The sequence below is a fragment of the Varanus komodoensis genome, unplaced genomic scaffold (genome assembly GCF_004798865.1).
Source record: "Varanus komodoensis strain SLA01 unplaced genomic scaffold, ASM479886v1 scaffold1, whole genome shotgun sequence".
NCBI classification, from domain to species: Eukaryota; Metazoa; Chordata; class Lepidosauria; order Squamata; family Varanidae; genus Varanus; species Varanus komodoensis.
Window position 1 is genome coordinate 87,819,828 of NW_025335268.1, and position 21,798 is coordinate 87,841,625.

General features: G+C 42.7%; 1 protein-coding gene across 2 annotated transcripts in view; it reads left to right on the plus strand.

The window, feature by feature from the left end:
* The first annotated feature begins 271 nt into the window (after positions 1–271).
* Positions 272–21,798, plus strand: part of IL1R2 (interleukin 1 receptor type 2) — a 23,027-nt gene continuing 1,500 nt past the window's right edge. Inside the window, exons 1-8 of one of the 2 annotated variants that reach the window (XM_044434076.1) lie at positions 272–394; positions 4,454–4,584; positions 4,697–4,955; positions 9,312–9,486; positions 10,541–10,715; positions 14,525–14,590; positions 19,148–19,283; positions 20,727–20,872. In XM_044434076.1, the coding sequence (XP_044290011.1) occupies positions 381–394; positions 4,454–4,584; positions 4,697–4,955; positions 9,312–9,486; positions 10,541–10,715; positions 14,525–14,590; positions 19,148–19,283; positions 20,727–20,872 (1,102 nt within the window). In that variant the 5' untranslated portion in view covers positions 272–380. Of the gene's footprint in view, positions 395–3,717; positions 4,585–4,696; positions 4,956–9,311; positions 9,487–10,540; positions 10,716–14,524; positions 14,591–19,147; positions 19,284–20,726; positions 20,873–21,798 lie in introns of those variants that run through there. The other variant, XM_044434068.1, reaches the window with a different exon arrangement.

The following is a 21,798-nucleotide window of genomic DNA, read 5'->3' on the forward strand; positions in this document are numbered from 1 at the left end:
TGTAACACTGTTGAACTCCCGATTGACAGTCAAAAAGCCACACGGTTGTCTGAGGTTAGTTGCACATTATTTCCCCCACTGGAAACAAGCAGCGTCACAAAAAGGGAAACTGAACTTATGCATCTACTGGCAGTCATTTCCCCTTGTTTTGGCCAGTGCACTTGCACATGGCCCATGCAGATTCCTCTGTCCTGCCCTCAGAGCCATAGAACATGGAAAGGGCATTCTTCACATTTTTTCTCATCCTGATTGGGCAATCTGGGGAAATTTCCCTTAGGTTTTCTGAGTTGCATATAAAACCATGCACTGATTTCCTTCCACTAGCCACACACAAAAGGTGACGTACTTCACAGAACTTTGAAGGGCTTCAAGATAAAATAATGAGCATGTACAGGTAAGTGCTCATTACTTTTGGAGGCATTGGGAAATCAGTTGAATGCAACTTTGTGGAGATGGCTGGAATATAGTATGATTGCGGGGGAGGGCGGGTCTGATGAAATATTCAGCAGGTTGGCGAGAACCCTGGAGCCCTTATTTGCTGCTTCAAGATTTTCACTAACCCAGTTGTTTTAGGGTGAATGGCTTCTTGCAACTATTTAGCAACTATTAAATAAGTACTATGAGAAGCATGCTATAGCCTTCCGGGAACTATGTTTGGGGTACAAATCTTAAAATTCTAAAATCCTGTGTAAGTATAAATTCTGACTTAAGCCAAAGAATGGTAGATTTTGCTAATAGTTTTCTGCATGTAGGGCATTAGACATTTTCAGCGTTGGATAGAATTATTTGTTTTTATCAATTGTCAAAAACCCCCTGAGAGGTGGTGCATCTTTCCAATTGTAGTTTGAACTGGATTGATTGATTGAAAAATGCACAGGAAAAATAGACAGCAAGTTTACTATTGCAAGTCAAAATTTAGTCTTTCAGTTTACTGGCTGCCTGATTCACCGATCAAAGTCATCTCTGAAGCTAAGAAATTGCATTGAAATTGTGAATGTAAATTAGGATCATGTAAGTAATGCCATGCATATGACTGAGGGACTAAAATGTATATATATTATCCAAAGTCAGTGTAATTCCAGTTGCACAGCTGCATGAGATTTGCACACAAATTTTTCACTCAAGTGCTTCTTTGCTAGCCTTTTTCTATACTATTGAAACTATAATTCATTTTATTCCTGAACATCTAGAAGACATTTTTCTCAGCCATTGCATTTCTATGATTCCCCTCATGTTGTCCCAGTTTTGTTTTAAGGGATCATATCCTTGACTTAAATAGGTATTTATAAATATCTATATTCCACCTTTCCATGTATCACATCTAAGGTGGCTTTTGGAGGGAAGCAACTGTAACATTATTAACTCGCCTGAGACAGGTTGTGAATGTATATAATTTGCAGCTATAATTCTTTTAAAAAGAGTAGCAGTGAAACTATACTAGCTGTACTTTCCATGTCCTGAGACTTCTGCCTGCATAGCTACACAATGAGCTAGCATGCAGAGTCACCTTTGCTAAGCTGGAAAGGTGCAGGCATGCAGCTGGATGGGTGACCACAAATGGAAGAGGAGCAGGGGCTTGAACTCAGTGGCTTCATATGCCCTTGCAACTCTAATCCTATTCGATCCCACCCCACCCCACCCCAGACTCATTTCAGGGGCTGGGAAAGCCATGTTGGTTCCATGGACACTCAGTGTGTGCTGAGGCAATTACACAATTACGTGTCTGAAGGAAAAGAATCAAGGGTGGCGCTGGTGGGAGATGGGATGGCTGCCAGACGATTAGATGCACACCTGATCGTGTGCAGTCCTTCCTGAGCAGAAACAGCGGAAGGCTCAGTTCGTCTCAGGAAAGCATTTTAGAGCTTTATTTATATTTCCGTTGGTGCTGTATGTTGTAAGGAGCAACATGCAAGAACAACTTGTAAGGAACAATTTAAAGGAACAACAACAGCCAGCCACTCACGTTAGCTGAATTTCAGTAGGTAACTACTGTAACAAATCATGTAGTTCTGGCTTTATTTTGTGTATTAAACAACTCATAAATAACAAGCACTAATAATAAAAAGTAGCCACTAAAGTCTGTATGGAGATAACCATGCAATCTTCTCTGGTCTGTACTGCTGATTTCTTCTGCAGTACAAGCAACTGAGCCTGCATAAATGAAGACGGCTTGGGGGTAGAGGCAGCTACCCCGGTACATGGCCTGTGAGGTGTAAGGGAACAGCTCATGCTCAATGGGGTCTGTCCTGCGATGTCACCATTGTGGTTCCTGGGCCCTGGCAGCCACACGTGAGCTGCTACAGCTTTCACATTATCCCACGCAGCTGCCCACCATGCAGGTGAGGTACCCGGAGCCCTGGCATCATACCCAGCATCAGCCTACTCCACACATGCACAAATTGTGTGAATCACAGTTGAACGCATGAACTTGACTCCCATGAAGGACATATGGCTGAAGGTGAAGAGAAGGTTTCCTGCCTGTAGGGTTTGATCTTTAGGCTGCAGTCAGCAAAGCCACAAAGATCCATGTACGAGCTGGCCTGTTGCCCCTCTGTCTCCCATTCCCCCCATCAGTGTGGTGCAGAGCTGAAGGTCTGGGGTCAGCACTCGGTACCCATGCAAGCCAGCAGGGCTGATGCCCATCCTGCCTGTGACACCAGGCCCCTGGGGCCCAACCTGGCATGCCTATCTCTAGCCACCAACATTTGGGGTTCCCAACAGTACTCCAGCCATGGAGACCCCAGGAAATCATCACATTCCCCCCAGGTATGCTGACCTGTAGTGGTACTTTAGGGTGCTGGCCAGTACCAGGTGGCCACTATTGGATCTCTCCCATTGATGCATTGATACTGATGCTGTGCTCAAAATCAGGCATCACTTTTGAGATAGAAGATGCTGGGGGTTCTATCTCTTCTATCTCACTTTTGAGATAGAAGATTGGGTTCTAATGGAACTGTTTGCTGCCTGGACCAAATGAGGCTAAAGCTGGTGGCTGTTCTGTGTTTTTTCTGATGAATAAACTAAGTTTTCCTTTCTAAGTTCTGTGTATGTTTGTGTGAATGCAAAACCAGGGCCTGCTCTTTCTGGTTGGGTGTGTTAATAGTTCCCAAACCCTTTGAGACAATCTGGAGGGCAAGCACTTCCTTTTGAGGTCTGTTGCTCCCCAAGATTCCTAGGCATGGCACTGTGAACTGGTTGACCTGGACTGATCTTTCTGAAATTCTTTTTGCTAGATAGATTTGCCTACGAATCAGAGATCCAAATGACCCAGTTCAAGCCCTTCTTGACAGATCTATGGAGAAGGTTCAGATAGTGCACTGGGTACAGCTTGGTCAGCAGAAAAGTGAAGTGCACACATCCATCATTTGATTTCGGTTCTGGCTTATATCCTGTTTTGGACCACTCATGAACTTGAACTTATAGCAAGCAGATGACTGACTAATGAATAGAACATAGTTTGTCTGTGCTGAGATGCCTCAATGTTAGGTAACCACGAATCTCTTTCATGCACCCTTTAACAGGTTCTTTCTTGCAGAGTTGAGGAAACAGCAGTTACTGTATGTAGCAACTGAAAGAAGTATTTGCTTGAGCAAGAAATGCTGATCATTTAATTTGCTGCAAGTCTACTTTTAGAGGAGTAGACCCTGATCTTATTTGCCTTTCCACAAACATACCTTTAATCAGTACATGATCTAAGAAAAGCTTTGGGGTTATTTATTATAATTGCTAGAACAACTCTGACTACATGAGTGATAAGATCTTGTACACTGACAAGTTTAAAAGCCAGTGTTTTGGAAATCTTTGAACAGCAAGACTATATACATCTGGCTATAGGTCAATTGAATTCAGGGCTTTAAGATCCAACATGAATATATATATAATGCTGGAATCTGTGTTCAAATTCAGACTCCTTTATTTGTCTTCATCAAATAGAACCCAGCAGATTGTGGTTCTCCATGTTGAGAAGACTTGGAACATTCAGTGCCTTAGTGTTGTATCAGAATAACTGACCAATGCAGATTTATAACTTGACCCATGCAACTTGCCTCTCAGGGTAGATGGGTAGATGTGTTCCTCCAGATGTTCTGACCAACTCCCATGTTGCCTCAGCTGGCAACTTTGTTTAGCTGGTTTCGAGAATGAGGACCAATCTTCCACAGCACAGGCAGTGGGAGGGCGTGGCAGAGAAAGCGAACCCTCTGTTCGAATAATCTCATAGGCTGGCTTACATGTCTGCCTTCCACCAGTACCACGCCACTGTCTGTTCCCTGGCTCAGTAGACTTGCGACAAAGCCAGATCAAGGCCCAAAGGTAGGTGGTACTGCATACATAATTCTGCACCCCTAAGAGTGACACTGTCTTGTTCTTGTGTGTGGCATATTTGTCAAATGTTTGGTTGCTGTTAATTTAGAAGACATCTGTTATATCCTATGACACTACTTCTCCTTTCCAGGTTGCAGGGTGTCATCCATCATTTTTCTCTTTCCTGGTTTCTGTGCTACTTGGTGCCTGAACTCCTGTATATTTTCAGCATTAATGTATTGGATACATCTGCCTTCAGAATCCAGAGAGCAGGAAGTACAGGTGAAAAGTACAAATAACTTGGCCAAAACTTGAGTCCAAACATGTTAGTTTTCTTTCTTTTTGTTTCTTGTGCCTTCTTATTTTTAATACAGGTATTTCTGTTTTTATGTAGACAACTGCCGAGATCACACCCTGCATTTCAGGCCTACTTTTTTACTGACAGGAGAACCCGTGGTCCTAAAATGTCCTCTGCTCAGATATGGACAAACAAATGGCTTTGATCCGCAGCTTAACATTACCTGGGCCAAAAATGGCTCAGCAGCATTTATCCCGACAGGATACAGAGGAGCAAGAATATTCTCACAAGATGAAGCTCTCTGGTTTTTACCAGTTTCTCTTGAGGACTCTGGGGTATATATCTGTACACTCAGGTAGGCATCTCTTAAATATATAAATAAATAAATTATTGAATTATCTTATAATTTTTAAAAGATAGACATCCATTGAAGGAAATATGACTGATTTTCTGCATATGTCTCAGAAAAACTATTGATTTCAGTGATTGTATTATTACGTCACCTTTCTGAAACCAGCCAACACAGTTTACAGAAAGTTCAGAAATTTAAAACCCTAATCAGATTAAAAACATAGTGAAACATTGAACACAACTATAGAAATCATAGCAATAATTTAACAAGCCAAATGAAAAAGACCCTTTGATTTTCTGGCAATGGGTTTGGTTCGACAGATCTGAGCTACTGTTTTGCCAAGTACTACCAAAGGAGTAGGGTCTTGGGAGGTAAGTCAGTTTATAAAGTAGAAATGAAATATATCTACCCCTTTGCTGAACTGTTTCTGAGGCTCTCCTTACCCACCCACTTCAGATCAACTGATCTTTGACTCCTGTATGCAGAGACCAATAGTCAAGCTACAATGCTACATTAAAAACTAAACATCTCAGTCTATCTGTTGGCTGTGTTGTGTTTTGTTTTTACTCAGAAGGAAGCAAAGGGGTACAGTCTGCAGCACACTGAAAGGAGAGCCTCCTTCTTTCCCTAGCTGTGGACAAACCCCAAATTCCACTACAACCCACATCACTGTTAGTGATAGTAAAAGCCATGAGAACGCTTTCCCTGTTTCTAAGTGCTCCTTCAGAGGAAGCATCAGACCTCCTCACCAGTATGTCGTGGTTCTAACTCAACAACAGCAACAGATGAGAGAGACCCTATTATATCCTTCCCCAGCCTGGACCCTGCAGATGCTGGCTGGGCATTTTGGTAGCTGAAGTACAACACATCTGGAGGGCACCAAGTTGGGGAAAGTTGCTCCATAGCTTGTGTCGAACAGGGCATCCCCCATCACCTCTTCTCTCCTGTGGTCCCCCTGCCTCATTTGTCTATCCATCCCTCCAGAGTGCACCTCGGGCATAAGAAGGGGCTGCAGGGATGGAGAAGGTCCATTCCATTCCATCCCATCTGCAGTTTCTTTTCTGCTGGCAAAACGGTTCAATTGGATCCAAGTCAGGAAGTGGGTCCACAAAGCATCTTAACCCTCCTGGGAGTTTTACCCAAGCACTGTGGGTAAAATTCCCCTGAACCCATCAGGCAGAGCAGGGGGTTGTGTCCTTCTTCCCCCTCTCCTGGGGCTGTTGGGCTGTTGTCACTCTGTTTAATGCACTGTGTGGTTGGACCGTGAGGTCAGTTCCTGGGTTTCCAGTGTGGTTTGATTCCCAAGGCAGGCTTTATGTCAGATTGTAAGCATCATGTTTGAATGGATGAAGGATGCTGGCTCATGAAGCCACTTCCTATCCAGCATCAGAAACAGTCTCTAGAGTAGCTAAGAGCAGAAGTACATACATGCACAGAGCACATCTCCTTTCTGTGATCCTGTAATGAACTAAATGTCTTCAAAAGGCCCTTCACTTGCGCTAAACTTGCACAATGAATGACATACAAGACTCCTGTTCAGAACTGAGGCAGCTTCGATCAGTGGTGGCGAAAATGGAGCCAGTCTCCTTGGGGAAGTTGTGGGCTCTCTGTTGTTACAGACATTCAGAAAGTGTCTGGACAGTCATCTGAGTGGAATGGTGAAATTCAGTGTCCTGTACTCAGCAGGGGGCTGGACCCCATGGCCTTCTGGTCCCTTCCACATTGCCGATTCTATGAAACATGAACGATATTGTTGTGGCAGAAATGTGAATGAAATTTTAGGTGGAAAAAGTCAGATTGTTGAGCTCAGTTTCAAAATAACCTTATGCTTATTAATCCCATGGAAAAAGCTATAACGAGAACTACCTGTTAATTCATGCAAGTCATGCTAGAGCAGAAATGAGCACTTTGGACCTAGTTTTCAGTACTCAGACAACTATAACAACACAACATGTGCTAGCTATTCAGTGGTTAGTTCCTCTCCCCAAGGAAACCTGGAAACTGTAGCCTAGTCGAGGCTGCTGAGGACAGAACATTTTCAGCATTCTTACCAAAATCCAGAATTCACCAGGGTTCTTTGGGGGAAGCCATGAAAGTTCAGTTCAACTAAGATATAGTAACAGTGTAGAGAAGTATTTTCAGGTATACATTAATGAATGTCTCTTATTTTCAAGGGCAATATTTCTTAGACTGCAACCCTTTACATACTTACCTGGGAAAATGTTTTTTACTGAACTCTTTTGGGTTTATTTGACTTTCAAAAGCTTTTGACAAAGTCCCACACCAAAGATTCTTGCACAAACTTACTGGCAATTGAATAAGAAGAGAGCTCTTTTTATGGATCTGTAATTGGTTTATGAAGAGAAAGCAGAGAGTAGGAATAAATGGTAAATTATTCCTCTAGAAGGCTGTAGGCAACAGGGTCTCATAGGGGTTTCTGTTGGGACCAATGTTGTTTGACCTATTCATAGATTGTCTGGAATTAGGAATGAACAGTGAAGGGGCCAAATTATTCACAAAAACTGATTGTGAGGAGCTCCAGAATAATCTCTGCACCCTGGAAAAATAGGCATCCAATTAGCAAATGTAGTTCAGTGCACACAAGACCCAAGTGATAAAAGTGGGGGAAGACAATCCCAAGTTCAAGTATATGCTGAGGGGATCTGAGCAGTTGGTGACTGACCAAGGAAGGGGTCTTCAGGCTATGGTGGACACCTCCATGGAAATGTCAGCCTGGTCATGCAGCTGCTGTGGTAAAGGTGCACTCTGTTAACACTCTTTCTGGCATTTTTAAAATCTGGGGCTTCTCTAAACTTACATCAGGCAAGAGGCTCTAGTATTCAATTCTGTATTTTCTGTAACTGGAGTGCTTTTCCCCCTCTCCCTTTTTTTGCTCAGCAAAATATTTTAACTGACTGGGAGTACTTCTAGACAGCATTGCTAGCACTAGTACTCCAGAAGCATTGTGCAGAATTCCTTCTTTTGTTCCTTAGTAAGTTTTCTGTTGTAAAGCAAAATGTAGAATACACTTCAGGAAAACCTGGGAGGCTTACAAGTGGAAGGCAACTTCATCTGGAGCCCAGAGAAAGCTTTGCCAACAAAGAAGGAAAATGGTGCATTAAAAGCCTGGTCTAGAAGCATGCAGGCTTTTCTGCACTACCTGCATTGTACTAGATGCAAACTTAATCACATGTTGCATAGAAATCAATGGTAGGGTTGGGTTGAAACTCAGCAGAATCCATCCGCCATGCACCTGCAGATCTTCCTCTTATGTTTGGCCCAGTTGTGGAAAGAGAGCTGAGCTGAGCTGAGAGGAAGCCTGTGAATGCTCATGGAGCAAAGATAGCACAACTGGCCATCTTCTTCTGTATCAGGTGCAGCATCATTGGCAAAAGTCGCTGCAGGTGGTGTAGAAGTGGGATGCTCCCGGGGCCTCCATTCTTGGCAAGTGCTGCACAAATGTTGGGCATTCCTGCAGGAACTCAGCCTGGGGGCCATGACAAAGTAGAGTCTGGCAGCCGAGCCCAGGGGATCCAGTGGATCCCTGCCCCCAAAATGGATCCTTCACACATCCCTAGTCTTAAGATTCCAGTGGGTTCACTCCAAGTGTAAGTAATTAGAATGAATTGAAACCATTGAGTTGTGTCCATTGGTGGCTCGTTCTTTGCAGAAAGGGTTTCTACTTGCATACTTTGGGTCCCTGATTTTTAATGTCCCTCAGTATTTGCAGCAGCCTTCTATGCCGTATCCCATTCTTTTCTCAGGCCTTCAGCCCAGGAAGCAGCTGTTGTGGAGAAAAAGACACAGAACGTAAATTAGCACAGTATGTTCCCCAAAGAGCCTTTCTAAGCATGGCGCTTATTGTGTACATGCGATTCCTTACTCAGAGTTGTTCATTGATTCTTTAGGTGACTTGATCATCCAGTTTCACATCCTCCAGTTTTTTTTTTTTTTGAGAGCACGTTGTCAAGCTACTTTAGAATGAGGAAAATGCAGTATTTCTGAAAAGAGATTTTCCTGTTTGTGGAATTGTGAGGATCTGCTATAGCACATTGCCTCCTAGAGGTTATGCAGCAGAAAAGCAGAAGAGGAAAATTCATATGTGCAGAGCTTGGATTTCAATTCTTCAGTGAAAGAGCAAGTGGATAGAGCAAATTTACAGCTTTGGGCAGAACATCTGAAAGACAAAGCTACAACTGGACATGACCAATGAGTAACTTACAGTCAAATGTCTAATATTCCTATTTAATTTGATTTAAGATAGTTAATAGGAATAACAAAAAGGAAAATGGTTGAAGTGAACACTTTCCCCTTTTTTATGTGAATGCTCCCTCAACCCATTTCCTTCTCTGCCTGCAGGAATTCGTCTTACTGTTCCGATGTGGCTATTCATCTGCAAGTGGTTGATAAAAGTTTTGTCCACGCTCTTTCCTATCCTCAAAAGGCCTTCATATCCAGTCCTGGGAAGCTGGTTTGTCCCAACCTGGAGAGTTTTATACAAAAGGATACAGGCTATGCACTCAGGTGGTACAAGGTATGAATGATTACTAATTTATTGCTGGCTTTGGAGCAGAAGCAGTCAGTTGTGAGCAGCCTGAACATGGGGGAAGAACAGCAGTACCCCTCAAATGGTGATTTCTGATATTCATACAACAGCACAGAGGCTGGGAACAACAGACTCTCCAGCAGTTGTTGGATTCCAATCCCCATCCTCCTTGACCACTGGCAGTAGCTGAAGAAAGCCAAGTAGTTTCCTCAGATCTGATATAGCACTACAGCCAAAACAACATTGCTTATGTTCTTCTCTATCCAACCAGTGAAAGCATCTGGCTTCTCACAGGCTGTAAGCTTCAAGAAAAGTTACACAGCTATCAGAGCTAAACACTTTGGAACTACTCTGGTTGTGTGAAGCCATGCCTACAGGAACCCTAGTCTATTCACTTTATTTTCCTGGGGAAGTGAGGCTGCCCCAGAGCAGGGGCAAGGGAGTAGATTTATAGCATTGTCCTTTGGACAACAAACCCACCAGGGGTTCAAACTGGAGAGGAAAGTGATGTTAAGTTGAGCCAGCCTGCCCTGAAGATGTCCTGTAGGCTGCCATCACAAGCATGCATTAACATTAATGACAATTAATTAATGTGTTCTAGAAGCAAAATAATTCCTGGGTCCCTCTCAGTGTACGGGCCAAATTTCAGGTGCCTAGGTTTTATAATCTTAGTGGTATGGGGCTGATGGAGAGACAGACACCCATTTGATTATTTTAGCTTGGAATTTTTGAAATTACAGTTTACATAATATCCTGGTGTCTTCTGAAGAAGGAGGTAGCATAAAACTACCATACACAATAAATATGTTATTGTGGTGACTTAAGTTTGGGAGTTTCTGTATTTCAAGCCCTGAGCTTCAGTGGAGTGGAAAGAGGCCAGTTCCGCATCATGGTGGCTCCGAGAAGTTCCATTCTGTTCATGGATCCATAGCCATGGATCAAGGAAGAATTCTCGGTAGTACAAGGACCAAGGACAACAAAGCAAGCCTGATTCAATATTCCATGCTTGCTTGCTGACTTGTTTATTTTTAATTCTTTTTAGGACTCAACCCCTCTGGATATAGACAATAAAAAGTTTATCACTTTGAAAAACACACATTATCTCATGATCAGTTCTGTATCATTGGATGATTTGGGCTACTATACTTGTCTAATGACCTTTGAGCATGAAAAGACAACATATAACATCACCAGGATCATTCAGCTGCAAGCCTTTGGTAATAACCCATGTTGCACTATTTGAGTGACGGATGCCTGTCTATTAACAGTACAGTGTTTACTTTGCTTTCTTTTTCCTTTAAAGACAACTTCTGTATGCAGGTAACTTGAGATTCCCACCAGGATAAATATATGCAAAATGTGCACATTGTTATAAAAGGTGGCATACAAAATGGTGCAGGTTATGACTACTGGAAGGGACCTTTGCTTAGTGGCAGATATGAAGCTTTGCAAAGGTCCCAAGTTCAACCAAGGGCAAGACATGACTCCTCTCTGAAACTTGAGAAATACTCTCAGTCAGCATGTGGAGCTAGATGAATCAATGGCTTGACTTGGCTTGAGGTAGCTTTCCATGTTAATTTTGCCGGATTGTGGTTGGCTGGGTGACAGGACACCCAAGTGCTCCCATCAGGACTACTGGAAACTTCCCCCGATCTGGCTCCACATTCCACTAGTAAGAGCTCACCAGTCACAGGACCAGAAGCTTGACATATCCAAAAGGAACAGAGAGGTGCAGAATGCAGAACTGTGGGTCATTTACTAAATCCTGAGATGTTGTTGAGCAACGGCAGCTGAGAGGGTCATGCACACTGCTTCCTGTAAACAGCTTCCCTAGAAAGCATTCTGGCTGCTAATTGTGACCAGTAACTCCTTACTGTCTTGGTTTCTCATCATCACACTTGTCAACCTCTGAAGCTATGAGGCTGCCAAGCACAACATTCCAGCTACCTGCTTTTGAGGGCAGCCTGAAGCAGAGAACTATGATCAGTGTGCTAGTGTCAATGACTGCTTTGGGAAATGCCAGCCCTTGTGGCCAGTGGAACAGCTGTGTTTTCAAACCCTCTGGCTACAAAGTGGAATAATCCTGTACGATGCCTGCATTGAAGCATCCTCAGACAGCTTGGTAGATTTCATATTAAATTAGTGCTAGACAAGGAAAGCAGGCACAGATTCTACTTCACTTACTTTCTTTAAACTGCATAAAAACAGCTGTGTCCACTGCACTGACAAACAATCACGGCTGTTAATTTGCTGCTCAGTACACATGCTGGACAGCAGATGGCGGTAGTGTGTTTAATCCCATTTCAGATTCATTGTAACAGGAACAGCATTATAAAAACCCGTTTGGACCATTTGGGAACCTCTGAAAATTGCACAGAGGAAAAGAATGCCCAGGCTTGCTCCTCTTGTAATTTCAGAGGTGGAGGGGCAGCTAGCTTCACCTTTTAAAGGACTGCTGGGGTAGGGGATGAGAGTTGAAGATGTGTAGCACCAGGACTTTTCACAGATGAAAAGGAGCAAGTACAGGGTAACTTTGGATCAGCTTTTTGTAGTCTTAGCAGCCCGGCTGGCTGAAGACTACCAGTGGACGTTCTTGGGCTAGTGCAGTGTTTGGGAGATTTTGGGGCTGTTTCTATACCCCTCTGCTTTTCAGCAAGAGGTAGAGATCCCTTTCATACCCTTCTTCCTCCCTAGATGGTTCTAATACCCAGCTTGTCCTCTTTGCTAATGAAGGGAGCAATACATCAGGTACAATATACTCTGGTTAATCATATGCAATCAAAATCGAAACACTGAAGCAATTCACCATCACAATTTCCAGAGGCAGCCAGATTAGCCTGCTATAGCAGAAGCAATCTTGTGGCACTTTAAAGATCAATTAATTAGCTCTGTCTTGGGTCCACAGTAGGTTCTGACATAATAAATGAGTTAGTCTTTAAGGTGACACCAACCTCATTTTAAGTCACAGGCACATTATCGACTCACCCTGGAAGCCGCAGGGCAAATAGTTTGCTGTAGTCTGCATTGCCTTGCCAAGGAAGCTGCTAATATTCCACCACAGTTCTGTCCTTGAGCAGAAACATGGTGAAACAAGGCAGATGTAAAATTCTCCTCAACACTTGCCAGGGCAATATGCATGACTTGCTTACCAACTTGCTACATGCCTACAGCTGGTTAATTACCACTTCCAAAATCATTGGCTGCATTTACCCATTATTTTTGTGCTCTTAATGTTATAGATGTGCCAAGGTGATGAAAATAACATGTTTGATAGTCATCTTAATTTTTAGCTCTCTGTTGTTTCAGGTAGTTCATTTTTTTAGCCATACAGTTGTCATCTTGTTAACAGAGATTCACAGCACATTTCATTTTCTATCCCATGTTCACACATAGGCACAATCCATGCAAGGGAAGTCAAATGCTTTAAGTACTCATATTAGGCTCCTTCTGCCCATACCTCCTCCCTTCCTTTCTTGATCCAGACCTATTCATTCTGAACCTTGACTTGTGGTCCAGTAATGGCTTCCTACCATCCTTTCTCAGAGAACTCACATACAGTGGGTCTGCATTAAAAGATTAACCATGCACAATTATCTCTGAGACAATTAACCTTGTGCTTATAAATTATAAGCCCAGCTATGCCCCTAGATGGACAGGGATAGTCTGGCTTCAGTAATCTATGCTTTGATAATCATTAAATTAGATTACTGCAATGCGCTGCATGCAGGACTGTCCTTGAAGACAGCTCAGAAGCTGCAGATTGTGGCAGCCAGATTAATAACTGTGACCCACAGGTACCAACACAGAGAACTGGTTCCAGCTCTCTTGCACTGGCTGCCTGTACGTTTCCAGTCCCAATGCAAGGTGCTCTGTTTAACCTGTCAAGTTTTACATAGAACCACAATGCTTGTCAGAGAGTTCCTCCTGACCATGACGCTTGGGACACTGTGCTCAACCTTTAGGGCCTTCCTCCAAGTAGGGACTCTGAGGGAGTCTGCATGGAGGTGGCAAAAAGTGCGTGGGAGGCTTTCTTTGTGGAGGCCTCCTGATTGTGGAACAAGCTTTCCACTTTGGCCTGGCTAACACTGCTTGTCATCTTTTTGGAGCCAGGTTTTCTGAAGCCTTTAAAAACTTGCTTGCTCACCCAGGGGCTTGCAGGGGTTGCCTATTCCTGGTGTTCCCACAGATAGTTTATTATTGCCTTTTTTACGTAGCAGTTTAAACATTTTAATGTTTTCCGATTTTCTGGTTCTCTTTGCAATTTTATTCTCTGTTTGTATGGACAGTTATAAACTGCCCAGAAGGCTTTGGCTGTGGGGTAGTATAGAAATCAATCAACAAATAATAACTCTTGTACAAAATACCTTATACTCGGTATATGTTGGCAGTGTTTGGGGATGTATTTAGATTTTTTTTTAACCAACTGCCAGATTTACTTGTAAATATTGGCAGGAGATAAAATATACCTTTAAAAGATGTTATCATGACATGCTTATATGTTATATTTATATCTGGCCTTTCCTCCAAGTAGCACAAGATGGTGTAACAATATAATCCATCATGTTTAGTGTGGGCAGTGTCCAACAGACACGACTGATAACCTAAATCATCTCCCTCTAGCTAACGCTATTGGATCTGAGCTTGTGGAATGCAAGTTCCAATAGCAACCTGGCCCAATTGGATGTTGCCTCATAAACAGTTTTATCTTGATCCTTTATTTTAGCTTCCAAGAGCTCCATGAGTTAGGTAAGGGTGAGAGTGTGTGTCATTGTCTCACGGTCACACATTGCACAACTGGGTGCCATGTCAAGAGGCCGGCTGTTTGCAATGCCATTTGGTGTACTTTTTCAAGTAGTGTCAGACTGCATATTCCAGTGTGACTGTGAATTGTCAGTGATGCCTTATCCTCTTGAAGAGGTTGCCACTTTTCTTGTGAAATCTGAAATGTGTGTACCCTGAGACTAATGTATTGCTTCTGAAACTTAATGTAATTCTCTACAACATTCTTCCTGTGAATTCTCTGTAGGCCAAGAGAAGGAAACCGTCCCTGTGATTGTTTATCCGAACCAAAAGATTACATTAGCAGTTCTTGGTAAGGTCAAGAATTTATTCAACAGGGAGTTTTGGGAAGCGAAGTTCTGGTAATGATTAACTTGATGTACACTAAGTCTTTTTTTACATGGCGGGGATACAAAATTAGAATTCAATGTGAAAAACTGTTTGGTAAAACTCAGTTTCCATTTCTTGTACATGGCAGTAACTCTTGGGTTAGTTCCAATCGCAAATCCAGCTAATGACTGAGTTACTATTTTATGCAATAAGAGAATAGCCACAAGTAAGCTGTTTTTGCAGTAAGGGCAAAACCTGCGTTTAATTGTCATTCCACTCTTTGGTTCAATGGTGTTTCTTCCTTTCATGCCAAATAGTTATAATGGCTTCACAGCAGAGCAAAGGACTGGAAGGGAGAGATGTTCTAGTCTCTGTCAGCCATTTGGGCTGAAAATCAGCTCGACTTGAAGAATTCCTGGCCAGAAAGAGGCTTAGCAGTCGCCATGCTAGGCTGCAACTCACAGTCAAAGCTGCTTATCATCTCTTTCCCAAACTAGCACTTTCCAGCTGTTTTGGACTCTAACTCCCATCATCTTCAAGCAGCATGGTCAGTGGTTGGGGATGCTGGGAGTTGTAATCCAGAATATATGAATGGCAAGAGATTGGAGAAGATTGTGCTGGGAGAACACAATGAAGTTAAATTGGATAAGTGCCCTCTATGTGTAGTACAGAAAGGGCCAAATGTTCTATACCTTTGAAGTAGAAGGAGTGGGACCCAGTCATGGATATAGGAACCAGAAGATTTTTTGCATAGTTTTTATGTAAAAACTATTTTTGAACTGTAGGAATGTGTGCCTTCTGTGGACAAATGTACCCTACGAAAAAGGAGTTCACAAAAGTGATTAGCCAAGCTTTAACTGATTCTCCTAGCCACATCTGCTGCTGCTACATAAGTCATCCATTTGTGGCCCATTGACTTTGAAGACTTAAGCAGCTCTCTGTATTCCACTTTATGCTTACAACTCCAGTTCTTTTGCACTGTACTTCAGGAAGCAATGTACAGGGTGAAGGCAGGTGTACGTATGTAGTGGAAGCACCTGGAGCATGAACTTGGTGCCCCAGCATCAAATGCAGCAAAGGGATGCTAAGACTGCCTCCACCAGATTTAAAACATTATGTCCATCTTCACCTTAAGTCGTTTTGGATCAGTTTAGAAGGTATCACTTCTCTTACCTGTGTGGAAAAGCATGGACAGTATTTGTGTTACAAGAAACTGATATACACCATCAAGAATCACACAGATGGTAAAGAAATGGCTCTCGCTGTCCTGTCTATGTTTCTAGACAAAATGAGTTCTGTTTCAGAGCAAGTAATAAATATACTTAGTTCCACAGGGTTGGGATAACAGTTATTGAAATACATTCTTACTGGTTCCTTAACCCAGGAAGATAGTAATATATGATTTCTTGAGCATGATTATCTTTTTTGCTCAGACTTTTTTTGGCTGTCACTTTTTACCTCTCAGGAAGCAGAAGAAATCAAACCAAATTTTGGTTCTCCCTTATCACTTGAGCTATGTGATTTATGAACAAATCGCCACATATAGAAGACCCTAAAAGGAATTTACACATGCACCAGTGAGACTGGGATTTTGAACAATAGTCTAGCACAGGCCGGCCACCTACACATTGCCAAAAACAGAGAGAAAACTTAGCCAAAAAGAAGAGAAAGGATGGCAGAGGTTTTCATAAAAGTTGCACATGCTAATGTACCTGTTGTTGTTGTTAGTCGCGAAGTCATGTCCAACCCATCGTGACCCCATGGACAACATTCCTCCAGGCCTTCCTGTCCTCCACCATTCCCCGGAGTCCACTTAAGCTCACACCAACTGCTTCAGTGAGTCCATCTAGCCACCTCATCCTCTGCCGTCCCCTTCTTCTTTTGACATCTATTGTTCCCAGCATTAGGCTCTTCTCTAGGGAGTCCTTCCTTCTCATTAGGTGGCCAAAGTATTTGAGTTTCATCTTCAGGATCTGGCCTTCTAAAGAGCAGTCAGGGTTGATCTTCTCTAGGATTGACTGGTTTGATCGCCTTGCAGTCCAAGGGACTTGCAGGAGTTTCCTCTAGCACCACAATTCAAAGGCCTCAATCCTTTGGCGCTCAGCCTTCCTTATGGTCCAGCTTTCACAGCCATACCTTGCAACAGGGAAAACCATAGCCTTGACTATATGCACTTTTGTCGGCAGGGTGATGTCTCTGCTTTTAGACATCTAGGTTTGCCATAGCTTTCCTCCCCAGCGGCAAGTGTTTTTTAATTCCTTGGCTGCAGTCCCTATCTGCAGTGATCTTGGAGTCCGGGAAAATAAAATCTGTCACTACCTGCATTTCTTCCCCATCTATTTGCCAGGAAGTGAGAGGACAGGATGCCATGATCTTAGTTTTCTTAATGTTGAGTTTCAAGCCAACTTTTGTGCTCTCCTCCTTCACCTGCATTAAGCGGCTCTTTAGTTCCTCTTCACTTTCTGCCATTAGAGTGGTATCATCTGCATATCTGAGGTTGTTGATATTTCTCCAATCTTAATTCCAAGTGGTGATTCATCTAGCCCCGCCTTTCTCATGATGTGCTCTGCATATTATACTTTCAATACTAATTACTGCAATTGGAAAGAGAATAGGGAGGATGAAGCTCTGATTCCCACCTTCAGGCTTGGAGGGATGCTAATATGGACTCTCCTTTGAGAACTGGCCAATGTAAATCCCACAAATCTTGAACCACCTGACATTAGTAAAGCAGAATAGTGTGGCCACACTTGGTGTCTCTTGGTTCTAGCAATCTATCTTCTGCCAAGGAAGCTCCAGTTTCTTCATTCACAAGCTGGAAGACTTAGATATGGATTTGGGTATGGTGAGCATGGCCATAAAAACAAGAATAGAGCTAGTAGAATTAGCTGCCACCAGTGCAGAAAGACAGAGCAAGATGAACAAAACCTGGGTTCCTTGTGCCACACAGGACTTTTTCTCTTTCCCCTTATCCTCTATTTGGATCAGCATCCCCATCTTTTCCTTGCCTGAGAACTCCCCTTTAGCAAAAGATCAAGTATTCTGAAACCAGACCTACACACTTGTTTCAGTGGAGGAAAAGGTGCTGAGGAGATAGCATTGTCAACATATTTGCTCAAAGGACAGGCATGGGACCATTTGATGTCTCTGGCATAGCTAAATATTCTTTGATTTCATCTTGGCTTTTCCATGGAAGGAACTCTTTGTATCTGATGTCCTTTTAAGAGACCTGTGTTTGTGAGTGAGATGAGGCTGCTGTCATAAAAGATTAAACTGCAGCAGTAAAACATTACCAAACACAAAGCATCACACTGACTAACCTTTCTGGATGATCAGAATGCAAGTCTGATTCATGGAGGATGTGGTTAAACCAAAGGGAGGAGGTATTCAGCTAAATAATTTTGGCTCTATTCCTTTAATTCTGTAAGGAGTGAGTAGGCATTACACAACTAAAGAAGCTGTACAAAATGGCATACTGAATGTTCCTGGCTATCTCTTACAATTTTTCATATTGAATAGTTTGGCTGAACAAGCAAGCACTTTAAATTGTAAGACATACCTTGGAAACTAGCCAATCTGTGTTTGTCCTAAGTCAGTTTCCCATGACCCAGCATCTTCCAGATGTATTGGACTATAACCCAACAAGTGTCATCATTGAACTTGTGTGTTGTTCAGCAACATCTGTCCAGCATCCAAGGGGCTGAGGCACTTTAGAGATCCTGTGATGTCTTTGATTCTCTTCAGGAGCGTAAATCCTGAAGTTTTCTCTCCACAGCTCCTCTGAATTTGCATTATAGGTCAGCAGGGGATGGAAGGAAAAGAACAGCTCAGATTCTTTGTGTCCTAGTCACTCCACTCTCTCTGTACCCCCTTTACTCTTCTGTGTGGCTTTCCTGGTTTTGAAACACTGCTGGAATAGTCCTTTGTGTGCCCACTGGGAAGTGGGAAGGGAGGTTGAAGGCCTGATTCCCTCCTTCAAGGACACCAGTTGAAAACTGGCAAAAGTAGACTTCACAAATCCTTAACTGCCCAGAATCAAGTAGGATTTCTTCAGTGTAAGCTGTGTGAGAACCACCTCTTTAACAACTTATTTGAAAGCAGTTCAACCACCTCTCTGGAAAGAATTAACTGCTCATTGAGTTCAGCTTCTCACACATGCCATTGCCAAGCTAACAGAACAAAACACATGAAATAAAAGCAAAATACCCAGCTGAATTTGTTAAAAAATGCCACCAAGAATAGTTGTACTGATCCATAAAGGAAAAGAAAATGGATCTAAAACATGGACTAAGGAGGTTGTGAGATTGTGGCTAGTTCCAATAAAGCTATTGCCCAATTGTGGATTTTACTGAATTAAAGTTACTCCATGACTCTTTAATTCTGGGTGTTGAATGCCAGTTCAAGGGAGAATTGCTTTCTTCTAGTTGCTTCTAGAAACTTCTTAAGAATAAAGGAAAGGTACCATTCTTTACTGTGCAACATGCTCTTTAGATTGCGTTTTGTATGTGTGTTTACTTTTTTTATTTCCTTTTCCATTTAGGCTCTCGCTTGACCATCCCATGTAAAGTGTACGTTGGTGAAAATGATCATTCTTTTACAGATGTCTGGTGGCTAGTTAATAACAGTTACGTTGATAAGACTTATCACAAAGGGAGAATTTACGAAGGAAAAGCTCAGTAAGTACTATCGAATGCCATGTTATTTCCCCTACTCCCAGTTGCTTTCTTTGGAAGCATACTAAAAGCCATCAACTTCAGACTTCTCTCCTATTAAGTATGTGTTCCCTTTACTTAAGTGAGGCATGGGACCAAAGCCCAGTGGAAAGATTGAGGAAAATGCGGAATGTCCATAACACCTTGCTAAGTACTATACTTAGGACAACACACACACAGAGTCTCTCAGGATGGGAATCCGCCCTACATGGAGCCAAAGTAGAAATGATGGCAGCAGAGCCGTTTGTCTGAGCATATCATTGCCTCCAGTCTGGGGTCGAAGGGGGAGCTGAGGCTGGCTGCTAGAGGGAAACGGTTGGCTGGTACCTCCCTTAGCCTCTGCCTCCAACCTGCTCTCAAAAAGCAGACCCACTTCTGCAATTAAAGGTTAGGTGAGGAAACAAATGTCAAGGGAGGTGAGGTAAGCCAGGATCATCTCATGAAGCTGAATGGTGGGAAATTCATGATATTTGTTTTAAGTATTCTTCACAAAGCGCATAACTAAACCATATAATTTGCTACCACAAGATGTACTGATGTTCAGCAATTTGGATGGGTTTAAAAGAGGATGAGAGAAATCATGGAACATGTGTATTAATGCATACTGTATTCATGTCCTGCTTACTATGGACAAGTAGTCTTTTGAGCTGATCCATCCTGCATAGATGGAGGTTCTTAGGGTTTAGCAAGTTCATACAAAACTAGCCTTCACCAAGGCCCATCATCCTTAGACTACAATCAATATTAAAAATTACTTATAGCATGTTGAGCATTGCATTTGTTGCAATGCTATCTACATGGCTTCTGGTCCTTGGTCTCATTTGAGTATATGGTCAAATGCTAACCACATGAAGTAAGCCCCATTAAGTTCAATGGTGCCTAGGCTACTAATATTGTGGGTCATATGTTGCTTTTTTCCCTTCCTTTGTTTTACTTTATTGCATTGCACTATATGAAGTTCAGAATGCTGTTGTGGAATATTATCAAGTCTTTTTCTCCACTTTTAGTGTTATTCTCTCAACAGCCTTGGAAAGTAGATTATGTAGAACAAGAGTGACTACCCCAAACTCACCCAGTAAGCTTCATGCCAGAATGGGAATTGGCACCTGTATCTACCTGGTTTTTATCGGACCCTGTAACCGCTTCATATGTTTTATTGCTGACTTCCTGTCAAGTCCGTATCTACAGTTCAAACACAAAATATTAACAAATGCAGATTGGTTTGCTGCAGGGAAATCAATCTGCTCCCATGTGGTGTAAAACTGTTTGGACATAAGTGAATTTCCTTTCCCACCCCCGGATCACACAGTGCCAAATGGATAATCTAAATGTGTAGGAGTTACAGTGTTCTGGAATTGTCATCCCTTAGATATGTGTGAGCCTACTAAGAGCTGTTTCTCATCTTAGGAAACTTGTGGAAAACGATGACATTTACATTGAGGTGCCGCTGATTTTTGACCCTGTCAAAGAAGAAGATTTCAATACAGACTTTACGTGTGTTGCCCAGAATAGTCGTGGCCACCAAATACATGCAACGCAAGTCAAGCAAGAAGGTACCTTGTGTGTCATGAATAGGGTAGTTGGGCCACTTGCTACGATGTGGCTTACCTCAGGGAATGCTATTGGCATTGATAATGAAAGGTTTATTGTAAATAATGCGTATAAGAGAACTGCAGAAAGGAGTATTTGGGGCATCATTTCCCTCCAATAGTTCCACAAGGTAGCCCATTATCTGTACTGCACGAGTCCTTCCAGCTACCTTGTGAGGGTAACCAAGAATATCCCCATTTTCCAAATGGGCAGTTCAGACCAAATAACAGACTGGGTTAATTCACCAATTGATTGCTCACCATGATCACTGACTTGTTTGCTTATGCTGTTTCCCTCCTGGCCTTCTCCCAAGGGAAGGGAAGAGATTAACATGCATGAGTTAAGGCCCATTTACAAATTACCTCTGTGTTCGGCTGGCTGTTAGGCCTTTGCATCATGTCAGCTCTGCTTCCCTTTCCTTGACCCCACGCCACATTGCTAATGCACATTGCTGTCCGTGTGCGCCATCCAGATTATGTGGTTATTTCCTGGGGCAGCACCCCATTTCCACCATCGCCACTCGCAGTAGGCTAGGTGAGAAGAAGCTGAGCTTCCGAATAGCAGCACTCTGCGTGATCTAGAACCCAAGCAGGGTTAGCATTTTCCCACAGTCACTACCATGTTGCAGAAATAATATCTACATTGACCCCGTGTTCAGTGCTGCATTCACTGAATTGTGGCGACACTTCAGACAAGATGTGGCTCTTTATGTGGGGGTTGGATGCATTATCCCGCCAGGAATAACTGTTACACCTCATTACTAGAACTGTAAGAATGCACTTGCTAAATGTTACACTGCGTATTCCATGTGAACTAGTGGCCTTCCAAGACTGTTGTCCTCAAGATGTGTTAGACTATGACTCTGTGATGGCTGGGGACAATAGGCATG